The following is a 15,303-nucleotide window of genomic DNA, read 5'->3' as shown; positions in this document are numbered from 1 at the left end:
CCATTTTCTGTCCTGCATCAAACTTTCAATCCAGTTATTTTTTCCATTTTTATTATTGACGTTTATTTAATAAGAATGAGTCTGACTGATCGATGTGGCGATGATTTAGGAAACAAGTGCATAGGTGTAACCTCCAAACTGGGCTAGACGTTTAGATATGATTAAGATATAATGTCATATTATTTGAGACATTCTGAGAGACTCATTATGAATATTCTATGTGAACTGTCATTTTAATTGACACCATGTTAAAACTCATAATTCATGTTAACTATGCATTAAATTCTTACTTGCATATCACTGTTGTACTGGTCCATCTCAGACAGTTTGGCAGCAGTCTCTTTTTCCAGAGCTTCCAGCTGCTCTCGCAGTTTCACACATGTCGCTTTTTTCTCCGTGGCAGCTACCTTCATCGTCGACATGGTTGACACTAAAAATACACAAAATACAGTTAAATAATCTACAATTCTTTCAAGTAAAATAAAAGTGCTTTTTTCCCCCAGAAAAAAATGATTTACAAAGTGAAAATTTCTAGAACTGCATCCTTATTCATATGGTTTTCATTTCTTTGTTGCATTACAAGATATTATTCCATATTCTTTATTAATATATATTCTGAATTAACTGTGCTATAACTACCCATTTTGCCCATTATTGTGTTCTCTTATCAAACATTCATTGAACAGTGCTGCTGGAAAATGTGGTTCTAAAACTCTGTCATTTCATCCATCAATACTAACCAGGCATGTTATTCAGTGACATGTTTCTGAGTTTCTCCGTCAGTCTCTTCTGCTCCGGAGTCAGCTGGGACAACTTCCTCTGGAACTCCTAAACAAGAGGAAATGCAGCAGAAACAACACAAATTGTGTTATGGAAGGAAAATATTTGGGAAAAGATTATATACATGTAGTGCTGCAGTGATGACTTTTTTTTTTTTTTTTTGTAAAGCCACCCAAACGTCAACATCCCCCTTGTTTCTTCGTCAAAAAAATCTATGGTATTTTCCACTGGAAAATTGCGATTATTGTAGAAAATAGGCTGTTTGATACTTACACGTTTTGTTCAGCAAGACATCTTCACAAATGAACACCTCTTTTACAATTTTTGAGGCATAAATTATATAGGCAGAAGTGAAAAGCTAACATACAGCTATAAACAAACTACACTGCAGTTGCATCACGTCATCGTTGCAATCACAATAAAGCTGTAAAGCCATGTTTGCTATGATGATGTTCTGTACTCCCATTTAGACTCATGTTAGCAATGACGTTTTTAAATACATATAAGAGCATATTTATTGACATAATATGTCATAGAAATCAACCCAATCATGTACCCATCACACATTAACTCAAACACTTGATCTAACACTATGAAATCTTGTTATCTCTTAATGTTGTAGTTGTATTGTCGTTATTATTGCTGAAGCCACTTGGTCATGAATATGTTCTATTTTGTAATTGTGTAATTTCATACAATAGTGTCTTTTAGCAGATAAATTATTCTCTGTTTCCTGTCCAGTGACTAGAGATGAAAATTAGCTTACAGCTAACTCTGGTGCAACTAAGTAGCTGTGCACTGTCCCAGTTAAAATAAATAAATAAACAGAACGTGAACGTTTCTTGCATTTCTTGTGCTGACCACAGACCTTATTTCAGAAATTTAACCAATATCCCATTCAACAAACCCAATTCTTCTTCTAGGCAAGGAAGACAGAAGTGCAAACATGCTGACTAATTTCTGGGTTTTAGGACTCATTTCCACAGCACTCTATGACATTGTCTCTCAAGAAAGAAATGAGCACATAAATCACAGCTAAAACAAAACTGTTAGAACCATTAATAAATGTCATGAACAACTCAGACACATAGGACACACACACACACACACACACACACACACCTCTAGCTGTTTCTGCAGGTTGTTAATGTCCTGCTGGCGTGTCTCTTTTCTTTGATTGGTCAAATCCAGCTCCGTCTTCTGATGCTTCTTCTTGTTCTGGAAGTCACGCAGCCGGTCTGAGATCTGACGATGCTTGTTACCCTGAGGTAGTGAGAAACGGAGAGAGAGAGGATGAACAAAACTTTATCAACTCCACTTAATGTGTTCATGAAGGTGAGAAGACAGCTGGATAAAGAGAAGCACCCATGGTGAGGCTATAGTACGTCTACGTGTGATATGTTGCACCTAAATAAACCTATACGTCTCTCCACCACTCACCACAGCCTCCAGCTCCATCTCAAGACTCCTCTTCTTGGCTTTCAATTGGATGATCTCATCCTGCTCCTGCTCCTTTTTTATCTGGAGCTCTCCTCGCCGCCTCCTCTCCCACTCCTCCTTCCTCTGACGCTCGAGCTCCCGCTGTGCAGCCTGGAATGAACCCATACAGGACAATGAAGCGTAAAAAAAACTCTTTGCTGTGACTATAAAGGAGGGACCATTTATATTTCTAAAAAGTCCCTCACCTCTTTCCTCTCGATCTCTCTCTGTCGCTCCTCCTCTTTCTGCCTTTCCAGCTCCCTCTGCCGCTCCAGCCTCCTCTCCTCCTCTTTCCTCCTCCTCTCCTCAGCCTCCCGAGCCTCCCTCTCTCTCCTCTCTCGCTCCTCTCTCTCCTTCTGAGCTTGACGCTCCCGCTCTTTCCTCTCCGCCTCCTGCAGCGCAAGTCGTCTTCTTTCCAGTTCTGCATTCCCACGCTCCAGGTTGGCTTTGAATTTATCCTCAAACGTCACTTAATAAGACAAATAAAGAGTTTTGATTAAGTTGTTGTATTTATAATGATGACTGGGAGTCAGGGTTGGGCGGATGTAAACATTTTCAAACCAGCTTGATATTGAGACACACACTGGACCAGACTGGTGTACCGAATGTTACCACCAAGGGTCACACTTGACTCAGCAGCCTCTCCCAAGTGGACTATTATGTCACCCTGTCCCAACAGCAAGTGAGCATCCAACTATTGTGTCATAACATCAGAGCTCTCTGTCAACCTGAATCCATTAAATATCAACTTCTGTTACATCATGTGAACAAACCACATAAATAACAGCTGTGCACTTGAGATCAGAAACGAGACATAACCAATAAAAAGATCGGTGAGTTGCCAACTTGCCATCTTTCTAAATTCCTACATACGATTTTAAACAGAAAGCACAAGTTTTATATTGTGAGATTTCCTGGAAATGACATACAATATAGCCAACTGCAGGTAGGTTGTTTTAGTGATGGTCATTAACCAGAAACTTTCAGCACCCTGGTGATCTCCCTCCAGACAGCTGTCAACATCCAACATGTTGTCATATTATTATTAACGCAATACAAATTGGATTTAGCACAGTGACGTCACCAGCACAGGTTACTGATGTCATGTACTTTTTAATTTGTCAGAACGTGTCATAATGACAAATGCCAGTTCAACTGGTTTATGTAAAGTCAAACCGGTTTAAGCTCACATACCAGACCGAATATCAACTTATGGAACTTATTTTAATCTTAATAAGGTTTAAGCAGTAAATGTTTTAGGTATGAACTCTCTTTTTAGTATCAAAATTGCTGATGTGCCTATTGGACGCTGCAGTGGTTACACAGACTTTGCCTTTTTTTTAATGATTTATTTGACTAATTATTGATTGATTATTTGAACCTGTGTGCTTAAAAAGGAGGTTGATGGACAGTTAAAACAGAAACATATATAAATATTAAACTGTATTTCAGCAAAACTGCCACTGACCAGTTACAGTGAGATTAGTGTTTTGGAGATTTAGGGATTTTGAAATAGCTTTTCTCTGTGAACCTAAAATTTAAAAACTCTTGATATAACTCTTAATACAAGCTGCTACAACTTGCGTCTGCGTAAGATGATGGTGTGTACAAACCCAACATAAAACTGTGCTGCCCTACACTCTGAGACATTTGGCTGCAGTTTAGGCCACTGCAAGTGGCCATTCTGTATGTTTCAACAATATACAGTAACTCACATAAGTGAGTACACCCCTTCCATTTTTGAAAATATTTCATTATATCTTTTCATGGGACAACACTATAGAAATGACACTTTGATATAACTTAAAGTAGTCAGTGTACAGCTTGTATAGTAGTATAGATTTACCTTCCTCTGAAAATTACTCAAAACACAGCCATCAACATCTAAACAGCTGGCAACATAAGTGAGTACACCCCACAGTGAACATGTCCAAATTGTGCCTAAAGTGTCAATATTTTGTGTGCCAACCAGTATTATCTAGCACTGCCTTAACACTTTTGGGCATGGAATTCACCAGAGCTCACAGGTTGCTTCAGAAATCCTCTCCCACTCCTCCATGATGACATCATGGAGCAGATGGATGTGAAGACACCTTGCGCTCCTCCACCTTCAGCTTGAGGATGGCCCACAGGTGCACAGGTGAGTTTAGGGCTGGATACATACTTGGCCAGTCCATCACCTTCACCTTCAGCTTCCTCAGCAAGGCGGTTGTCATCTTCTAGGTGTGTTTTGGGTCATTATCATGTTGGAAAACTGCATTGCGGCTCAGTTTCTGAAGAGGGACGATCATGCTCTGCTTGGAATTCATGTTTCCCTAAATGAACCGAGCTCCCCAGAGCCACCAGCACTCATGCAGCCCCAAACCATGATGCTGCCACCACTATACTTGACTGTAGGCAAGGGACAGTTGTCTTGGTGCTCTTCACCAAGGTGCCACACATGCTGAGAGAGCATCAAGACAACTGTCCCTTGCCTACAGTCAAGTATAGTGGTGGCAGCATCATGGTTTGGGGCTGCATGAGTGCTGGTGGCTCTGGGGAGCTCGGTTCATTTAGGGAAACATGAATTCCAAGCAGAGCATGATCGTCCCTCTTCAGAAACTGAGCCGCAATGCAGTTTTCCAACATGATAATGACCCAAAACACACCTAGAAGATGACAACCGCCTTGCTGAGGAAGCTGAAGGTGAAGGTGATGGACTGGCCAAGTATGTATCCAGCCCTAAACTCACCTGTGCACCTGTGGGGCACCCTCAAGCTGAAGGTGGAGGAGCGCAAGGTGTCTTCACATCCATCTGCTCCATGATGTCATCATGGAGGAGTGGGAGAGGATTCCTGAAGCAACCTGTGAGCTCTGGTGAATTCCATGCCCAAAAGCGTTAAGGCAGTGCTAGATAATAATGGTTGGCACACAAAATATTGACACTTTAGGCACAATTTGGACATGTTCACTGTGGGGTGTACTCACTTATGTTGCCAGCTGTTTAGATGTTGATAGCTGTGTTTTGAGTAATTTTCAGAGGAAGGTAAATCTATACTACTATACAAGCTGTACACTGACTACTTTAAGTTATATCAAAGTGTCACTTCTATAGTGTTGTCCCATGAAAAGATATAATGAAATATTTGCAAAAATGGGAGGGGTGTACTCACTTATGTGAGATATTGTATGTATGTTTATGCTATTAAATTATGACTTGTCAGTGTGAGTACAAAAATAAACAGCAAGTTTGACTGTAGACTTCGATCTTATCTGGTTGCTAAGTATTTTTGCAGCCTTACATTATTTTAATTATGAAGAACATAGAGAAGGAGACTGAACATAATGCAGCAGTTAAACAAGGCTACACTGTGTGTGTTAGGTCTGGTAGTGTGAGTACTGACTGTTGGGTTTGTTTTTCTGTGGAGGCTCTACGTCAAAGTCTTCAGGCAGCGCTGCATAGAGAGAAGAGCTGGATCCATTCACTGCACTCCTGGAACACAGAATTAAAACAACTTGTTGGACTGCACACAATAAAAATATTACATTTACAATATGAAATAAACATCTATGTAGTCCATGATTCATGTACCTAGATGTTGGAAACACTTATATCTACTGTTCAGGGTGTTTGCCATGTTTTTCTTAAACTGTGCCGTATGTGTGCACATACCTTTGTGAGGGTGGTACCAGTTCAGTTGGCAGTGTTAGCGGCAGTGGTTGCCCCATCTTTGCCATGTCCACAAGATGCATTGCCAGAATAAACTCCTCAGCTTTTAGCTTGCCGTCCTTATCCACATCAGCTAAAGTCCTGTGTGAGGGCCGCAAATTAAAGGGGCAAGGTTTATACATGACTTCATACTGACACTGCGATAGAATTAATTACAGGAAAGGAGGATACTTAAAGACAACTAGGAAATATTTTGCACCACACAGAAGGTATTCAATATGGTTACATCCTTCTGTTGTCACATTTAATTTAGGCTGAGCTTGGTAGTTAAAGGGGAAATACACTCTTTTTCAAAATTCATAAAACTCCTATGGTCTAAGACAGTCGTAAAAATATTAGTTAACATGAACACCTCTTTCCCAAATCCAAAAACTAGAGTGCCTAAACTCAAATTTTTGATGTTATACAGTACAAAGTCTGGAGCTACTTCATGGGCAGCAAATTGGGAAAGACATTGGCTAAAACGCTGCCGCTCCATCCAGAGTTTATCATAAACACTAGCAAAGCAATACAGTTAATAAAATAAGCACAGCAGAAACATCAGATAGGTCGGACAACTGTGTTTAACTATGTATCCTTAAACATCTGGGACCAGTTATAGGGATCATCAGCAATTTTTAACTCAGGAGTTAAAACCAAAAAAAAAAAAAAAAAAATCACAGCAGAGTTACACTATTATGATTTACAATAACCAAAGTTATTTCCTTGTATTTATTGATAATTGATACTCAGAGCAGCCTTGACTTATAAACAGTATTGCTTAACCAGCAATGGCCTACTGTCATACCAGCTACAGTGGAATGAAGTTTCTTTAGTCTGGCTACCAAACCCGACTTTTGGCTCTTGAACACAACACTGTAGCAATCATAAGACATGTACAGACACATTCTTACCAGATGGAAGCCAGCTGTGTCTGAGTCAGCATCGTGGTCGCCATGGCACCTCTCACCTGCTGACCTGGCAACGAGAGTGACAAACATTAAAGCACCTGTATGGCATAGATGTGCAGGCGTGGTGGAGGAATGAAAAGGTCAAGGGTGTGTGTGTGTCTGTGTGTGTGTGTGTGTGTGTGTGTGTGTGTGTGTGTATGTATGTAAGGATCTGTACAGTACATGGCAATTTACTCATTAAATTAAAATGTAGCAGGTGAACAAAGAGTCCCGTGCATCATCACAGCTGGTTTCCAAGACTGCATCCATGTTCTCTTGATGTTACATTAAAAGTGAAAAAAAAACTGATACTGAAATAGGAAACTAGAACCTTTTTAATCCTCATTCATTCACTTAGATATAAGAGATGATTATCAAAGGACTGTGACAGTGTGAACAACAGCTTAACAGGTGAAGATTTCTTTTACAAACAGTGCTTGTCCATATGCTACAATCCACAAAGAGATTGAGCCAAGAGCTAAAAGATGTATAGAATATAATTTATTGAACGTCTTGGACTAGGGCTGAGCAATATATCCACTTCATATTAATACTATCTTCGATTTTAGATATCGTAATATTGTAGGTGTTGCCCTCTCCTTGTTTTAAAGGCTGCATTACAGTAAGTGATGTAATTTTCTAAACTTATCAAACTGTTCTAGCTGCTCTATTATTTGCCTTTACACACTCAGTCATTATATCCACATTAGTGATGATTAGTTATCAAAAATTTCATTGTGTAAATATTTTGCGAAAGCACCTATACTCAACCCTAAAATATTGTTGCAATATCGATAAAGATATTTGGTTAAAACTATTGTGATATTTCATTTTTCTCCATATCTCCTAGACCTCTGTTGAACCGTACATAATGTGCAAAGTCATACTGTGAGGTAATCATCTGCAAGTGTGGCTGAAGTGAGTAAGTATATGTGTGTGCACCCATCATGGCCATTTCATAAGAACAGGTCCAGCAAGGCCTGCAGAAACAGAACGAAAAAGGCAGATACATACTTGGCTGAGAGTGCGTGTGTGTGTGTGTGTGTGTGTGTTGGTGTTGAGAAACTGCTGCTGCTGTGACTGAACACACCCACAGCTGCCGCAGACACAGCCTTTACTTCCTTAGAGGTAGTTAAGGCTTGACACACAGAAAAAAAAGGGAGGCAACTGTTGTGAAATCATCAATGACTGTTGTTCAACATGAACATCCACGCCTGCATTCCAGGCACAGTTTGGTTTTGGATGACCACTACGCTGTTCACATACAGTACACACACACACACACACTCACACATACACTTCGTACCAGTGAGGTATCCTGTCATTTGTTTATCCAAGCCGTTGAACTGCTGTCTGTACTTGAGTCTGGAGGCATGTGGCACAGCCCAGTCGCTGGGAACAGCAGCCATGGGGGACATCACAGAGGGGGACGAGGAAGCGGAGCTGAAAGACAAAACTACGAGCTGAATGCACCAAACTTCAGGAGGTCCAATGTGTTTTTGATACACTTCAAAGAGACGGACAAGATTAATGAGGCACTGATTGTGCAAAAAGGGAAGCTGCTTAGTGCTTCCAAATTTCTGTGTGTGTGGTTTTTTTTTGCGTTTGTTACCTGATAGATCCCAAGTCCAGCAGTGATGAGGCTTTGTTCATACTAGCAGGAGAAGCGGGGCGTCCAAACGGAGAGGAGTAGGGGGATGCAGAGAGAGGTAGGCCTGAAAACACACAGCACACATATCCATCAAATACTTCCATATAATTATCTGCATCACTATGATAATGTTGTAGCCATCAACCTTAACCATAAAATCTTGATGCCGTTCACCCTAACACACAGACTTTTGTTAGGAGTCCTACAGTGGGTCAGTGATACACTGTCATCCAGCCCAGCTTGCCAACGACAGGGTAGGTGTTTGTATGGAGATGAGACAAAGAGATCTGACTCTGCAGAACCCTCTTTTTCCCCTCAGAAATATTTTATAATCTGTGCTCTGCTGCAAACATAGACAATTTTTACTCTCAGAGCATGACACTGTGAGAAAGTGATAATCAAAGGACAGATTCGTGTATTTAAAGGGCTACTTTGCCAACTCTCAGTTAGCTTTGTATCATAACATTGTGGGTAGTATGTGTAAAAAACCTATGTTAACCTGCCCTCCATCTTATCAGCGCCCAGATCTCCCTGCTTATTTGCAAGTGATGCATTTGGCGTCATGCTGCATATTTTTGCTGGCTCTAGGGCTGTTGCTTGAACTAAAGATTGTAATCACCCCCCCTCTCTCTCAAACTCCGATGAAACAGTAAAACTAGGCAGTGCTGATCAAATATTAAGCACAATTCTGTTGCTATGTTGCTTATTTCTCACTTTAAATGTTTTCAGAAACATATTTTAGCGTAGTGTTTGACTGTAACATGAGATTGTTTGTGACCAGCTGCCTGCCATATTGTTTTTGAACAGGCACTCACCAGCAGGAGTGTTTACTGGTCCGGTGCGGCGCAGTGCAGTGCATTCTGGTAGTTGTAGGTTTTCTACTTCTTAAGTAAATGCCACAATCCTTTTCCTATGTTTCTTTGTTCTATATTATATCTGGTATTTGTGTCTCTCTACTGCAAAGATCATCTTTCCAGAAGTGAAATACTTCTTAAATCATACAAGAGACCCTCCTGATGACACAGCGACAGATACACGATACTACAGAGGAGTAAAAACAAAAATGAAAATGAGTACCAGGGGCCAAAGTTCCAGCTGGCATTGGTTGGAGAATGGAGCCATTTGGCAGGGTGGTGTTTCCCATGGTGGGCATCAGGGGCCTGGAGGAGGTGGAGGCCATTAAAGGGCTCATGCCTGTTGCTGTAGGAACCAAAGGAGTGAGGCCTGTCATTGGTGTCATAGTTGCAAGTCCAGGGTTTGCCATGGAGATGGACATAGGGGTCAACATGGCAAGGTTTGTCCCAGGCATCATCGACATTGTAGGTACAGAAGATATACCTAGGATACACACACACACACACACACACACACAATAGGTGTAACAGTTAGATGATACAGCAGTCAAAATGCATATGCACAAACATCAGTCAGACATATTTTACATTAGCTTGGCAATAGTTGTTAATTCTTCTGTATTGCATTTACATCTTTTAATCTACACATTCTTTCTGTGTTTAAGGCTGTGACAGCTGAAGCAAAAGACACATTTCAGTTCTAAAATCCACATACAGTATATAATAATACTGTACCATAGGCTGGGTTACTGAGATTACTGAGGTTGGGAGCAGGCACTGGAGGCTGCTTCATGATGATTGGCAGTGCTGAGGGAAGCTGTGTACCCTGGAGTTTCAGTTTTATGAGCTTCATAGCGATGGAAAACTCCAACCTGTCCATCTTCCCATCTTTATTCATGTCAGCCAGAGCCCTGAGAGGCAGACAGAAACAAACAGATAACAGACAGACAAACACATCAAAGAGTGTAAAGATCTTGTGCTTCAAGTATAGATTACAGTGAAAACTCCTAGAGAACAAATCAATCAAAAATTGGGCTGAACGCTTAATCCTGTTCAAAATGACAATGTGGTGTAATAGAATGCAAATTTCAAATTGCAAAAGCTGCAGTTGGAAAAAAACATGTTTACAACGAGGTGAGTGTCAGAGCCACGGTCAGCAAGCACTTCAGTTACAAAACTGCAACTTACTGACTGGAGTTCAGTTAGACTCAAATTTATTTTTCATGTATAATGTTCACACCAGGCCTGTTGCTTTGCAGTGCTTTGTCCTTCTTTTTCCATATTTCATGTCATGATGTTTATACTACTTGTACACAAGGCTTGACGTTACATGTTATTATGTTCTACAGCGGTTGAAAGTTTTTACAATTCAATAGTTCAATTAAGATATGCTTTTCATATCAATTCATGCATTAAATGAATCTCATTTCATCATAACTTGAGCAGCATAAGTTGAATGTATCCAATGTTGGGTTGGTCAGATTATAGAATGATTTATTGCCTGTGTATAGTGAAGAACACAGAGGAACTTAATAAAATCGCATACTGGGTCGCAGTTAGATTATCTTATTGGTTATATTGTTCAGCCCTTCTCAAAAGATCCGAGTGTATGTGAGTGTGAAAGTGAGAGTGTTTCTCACCATATCTCAGCCAAAACTGAAGGAGGCAGCCCTGACTGGAGGAAAAACTTCCTCGCCTGTTCCCCTACAGAAAGAGACAGAGAGGAAAAAGGCAAGAAACACAAGAAAATTGAGATTCTAATGCATGCAAAACTCAAAATGTGTCTGCATACAAACACCACTATCTACTGTATTTTCGTGCCTACATGTGTGTGTGTATATTAGTCTAATCACCTGAGCATGGCAACAACATTTGTTAGCACTTCATAACTACTTATATTTACATGTGCCTGTGTATTTATGTGGTATTAGGAAATCACCTTGCTTAATACATGTAAAGCTAATGGCAGAAGGACGTGTACTGGTGAAATGGCATTGTGAAATGTACTGACAGGGAAATCACTGTGTTCATGATGCACCAAAAATCTCTGTGGTGATGATTGTGTCAGTGTGTGTACCTGAGACATAGCCCATTGATGGGGAGAGGGTGTCAAACTTCTGATCATGTTTGACCCTCTCCTCTGGAGTGACCGCCCAAACACTTAGACCACCTACAGAGAAAGAGAAGAAGTGTGAAGCACAAGACCTAGCCATTATCTTCTAGATAGGTCAGCCTGGTGAGCACTGATCCCTTCTACAGTTATATTTACTTATATTTACCAGCCCATGTGGTTGTCAGGATTTGGGAATGCTCTGATATTGACAAAGTGATAATGAAGCACACTGTTATTGTGTCACTTTGTTTAGACAGGAGGACAGAACAACACTTTCACTGAGGCTGACTACATGTCAGTTTTTCCTCTACAGTCAGTCAGCAGATATAGTGAATGGACAGTTCACTGCATCATAACAAAACATACACAGTAGTCCTGTGACTGGCACCCTGAATAAAGCTGGTATGAAAGTATGGAAAGAAATAGTTTCATGACCATAGAGCATGACAAATGTACTAAAGGCAGGACTTAAATATTGTAAACTGGTAGAGAGAGGGCAAGTGGAGATATTACGATTAAAACCTGTCTCACACGAACAGTAAACGACAAATGATAACAACAGTGTGTGTTCAGATTAATGTATACGCAGAGACACACACGCATCGGACTGGGAATTATTACTAGAACCAGCACTGTGTTGGCCTCAGCAGATCTGCAGAGCCAAAAAAAAAAAAAAAAAAAAAAACACACACAGCACACTCCCATCCATTTCTGGTCCTCCCCCCTCCTCCACCCGCTCACACACACAAACTGCAGTGGTCTTACCATTCATATTTGCAGGTGGCAGAGGCAGAGAGGGGGAACTCCCGACGGCGTCCTCAGCTACTGCTCGCAGCCATCTGCAAAACACACAGTCACAGCCCAGTCATCAGTCAATACTGCAACTAAAATGGGATAGTGGTGTCATAGAGAGGAGGGAGAGAAAAAAGGCAGCGAGAGAGAGAGATTCTGGTCAGTCAGCAGAGTCAAACAGGGCTCCTCCTGTTCTCTTCAGTCAGGAGCACTCTGGCCACGTCCCAACGCTTTTAAACTACTGGGACATGCTCCAATACTATCCACGCTTATCACCGTAGTGGCCAAACACTAATACTACACAAGCTAGACTGATAAACCTTCATGAAGAAAACATTTACACTCACTGTCTTGGAAAATATGAATCCCTGTTCAGTACTATGTTGGCCCAGATTTAGGTTCTGGTGGCAGCTGACTGAGGTTGTGTCAGTGACCTGTGACATCTTGGTGTTAAGAAAACATCAGTTCTTCATGCTACTGCCCAGGTTTGATTCATGTTCATCCTTTAGCTCAATGCAGCTAAATGCTAATGTCAGCATGCTAATATGGCTCACAATGGAAATGCTAACATGCTGATGTTAATAAATGTTGATGTTAATGTTTACCATATTCACCATTACATTTCAGTGTGTTAGCATGCTAATTACCAAAAAAACACATGGCACAGCTCAGACTGGTTCAAATGCCCTTAGTTTTGCAGTTATTTACTCGTAAATTAAAATATTTGTGAAATAAACATTTTGTCGTGATGTTGGCAACAGGTGAAAAGTCAGAGGATCACCAAAGGAATTAAAACTTATCCCCTGGAAACCATGAATGCCTGCACAATATTTTGTGCCAATCAATCCAGTAGATGTTTAAACATTTTACAAGATAAGTGAAAAATTTGGCCAGTTGTTGGCATTAGATGAAAAGTTGGATAATCATTTAAGTCCGTGAGATTCATCCTCTGGGTACTGAAAATGTCCTTACAACATTTTATGGCAATCTACCTAGTAGTTACTGTGATATCTGAGTCTGAACTTAAGCGGTGGTCAGACCGACTGACCAACAATGCCACCGAAGCAGCACACGTCTAAATGATTTCCAACCTGCCTTCCTGTCACCCATGACTACACCCTTCATAGAGTCTATTACATCATGCTTGACACCCACTCTTGTTAAGTCAAGCACATGCAAAGCAAGCGTGGGAATGCAGCTGCTGTTACATGTGTATTTAGTGCAAGGGTGAAGTGGTCTGTGTCTCCATTTGTTTTAGTTTACTACAATAAAGATTTTACGAGCTGGCTAGAGAGCTTTGCAGAGTTATTGTCCTTTACATTTTTGTATTTTTGAATAATTAGACCTAGGGAGGGCTTGGCACAGAATTATATGGCCATATTTTGCATGTATTGTATCAATACATGGACACCAGGTATTGTGTGTCATATCTAGGGGCCTCTGGTGATTCCCACTCCAATTCTCTGGGATTGTTGGCAGGAGCCCTGTGGTAGGTAACAACATGTTATATGTACTAGAGTACATGTCGACAGACTAAATGTACCATGCATTGGTTCCTTGTTGACAAAAGACTAGTAACTTCTATCATGGTAGCAGGGTACAAAATTAGCATCATCCACTGGTCATATACTGGTAAAAGTGGCTGGTAGATTTGCTTCACCCATCAGCCAAGAAAAACAATGGTAATCTACTGAGCGGCTGGTAACATGTTGAACATTCTCAGCCATTTCACTGGTGGACTAAAAAAGTTAATTTTACAACCTGCATGCTGGGCTTGCCAGCATATTTATAGGTAGGTGAACTTATCTCACTGCATCTTAAATGGGGACACTGTGAATCAGACGATCATGTTTCTTCTTTCACGTTCACTTCATTACTGGCATGCTGAACACCTGCTTCCACCATATCTCCCTCTGCCATCAGCCAGTCAGGCTCACATGATGTAGTCGGAGGAGGAAAAGGAGGAGAGAAATTCCAATCTTTCTGCTCAACACTTCCTGCCCGGTAACCCACAGACACAAGCATTTCCTTGTCCAACGTCAGTTGACAGGAAGTGATCATGGATTTTGGCAGAAGGACAGCTTTGATGTCCCAGAAAATATGAGCTGGAGTCAAAGCGAGGGTTGGGACTGGGCTGTACAAGAATTACAGATTGACGAGTGATTTTTTTAGGAAGCTAAATGACTAATCGCTAACCTGTTCGCTGATACGAGCACATGAAAGAGAACATGAATAAGATGAAGAGAGAGATTATGAGAGGGGGAGAAAAACAATGAGAGTGTGGGTTTTTGTGAATGCGGTCTAATCGATGCTCTCACGGGCAGAGAACAGCAAGGGACGGCTAATCTACTGCCTGCCATCTGTCGCTCTCCTTCTCCTTCACTCCTCCTACGTCAGGTGCTCCTGTAGGTCATCCTCATGCTTTCAGTTTTTTTGCCTTATGTTCTTTAATTCTGCCCTTGTTCTTCATATGCAGACTTTATCAAATATTGAAATATGAGTGTGAAATATGGTGACCGTTTTCAGCAGGAAGTTATGTTTGCATCAGTCCTTACACAGACACAGTCAGACTGCATTTTTTTGCAGTAGAAATAACACCACTTAGTAAAGTATGGATTATATAACTAGTCAGAAAAAATGTCTTGAACTTAAGCACATTATATTGGCCCAATTTTCTGCACCACATTAACCATTATCACATGAAATATAGAGCCTGACCAACACCAACTGAGTGGTTTGTCACAAGCATCCATCACGTCTGGTCATCACAGACCAAACGTGGACAACGTTTCAAAACTTTTCCACGACTGTTTCAAGGGCCCATAATAGAATTTCCATGGCCATTAGCAATGTATAACACGAACGGAAGTATACAGTGTATTTTACTTCAAATATATTAGGCAGTCTGCGGACGCGGAGTAGTAGAGCTTATCAAAACAGGCATTAGTGCTCTGAGACACAAATGAGCACCCAAGGCGTGGTACAATTTAAAAGTA

At 40.8% G+C, this 15,303-nt stretch overlaps 1 protein-coding gene across 2 annotated transcripts in view; it reads right to left on the bottom strand.

The window, feature by feature from the left end:
- The window catches only part of itsn2b (intersectin 2b), a 40,907-nt gene that overhangs the window by 17,778 nt on the left and 7,826 nt on the right, over positions 1-15,303 (bottom strand). For both annotated transcript variants that reach the window (XM_078175995.1, XM_078176000.1), the window contains exons 2-16: positions 12,281-12,354; positions 11,480-11,572; positions 11,043-11,106; positions 10,138-10,313; positions 9,626-9,886; positions 8,510-8,612; positions 8,204-8,340; positions 6,862-6,925; positions 5,912-6,049; positions 5,643-5,731; positions 2,466-2,728; positions 2,221-2,370; positions 1,903-2,043; positions 741-828; positions 291-430 (exon numbers count right to left, since the gene is read on the bottom strand). In XM_078175995.1, coding sequence (XP_078032121.1) covers positions 291-430; positions 741-828; positions 1,903-2,043; positions 2,221-2,370; positions 2,466-2,728; positions 5,643-5,731; positions 5,912-6,049; positions 6,862-6,925; positions 8,204-8,340; positions 8,510-8,612; positions 9,626-9,886; positions 10,138-10,313; positions 11,043-11,106; positions 11,480-11,572; positions 12,281-12,287 — 1,914 coding nt within the window. In that variant the 5' untranslated portion in view covers positions 12,288-12,354. The remainder of the gene's footprint in view (positions 1-290; positions 431-740; positions 829-1,902; positions 2,044-2,220; positions 2,371-2,465; positions 2,729-5,642; positions 5,732-5,911; positions 6,050-6,861; positions 6,926-8,203; positions 8,341-8,509; positions 8,613-9,625; positions 9,887-10,137; positions 10,314-11,042; positions 11,107-11,479; positions 11,573-12,280; positions 12,355-15,303) is intronic.

The sequence above is a fragment of the Epinephelus lanceolatus genome, chromosome 2 (assembly GCF_041903045.1).
Source record: "Epinephelus lanceolatus isolate andai-2023 chromosome 2, ASM4190304v1, whole genome shotgun sequence".
NCBI lineage: Eukaryota > Metazoa > Chordata > Actinopteri > Perciformes > Serranidae > Epinephelus > Epinephelus lanceolatus.
Note: the sequence above shows the minus strand (reverse complement) of the source record. Positions and strands in the feature narration are given on the sequence as shown.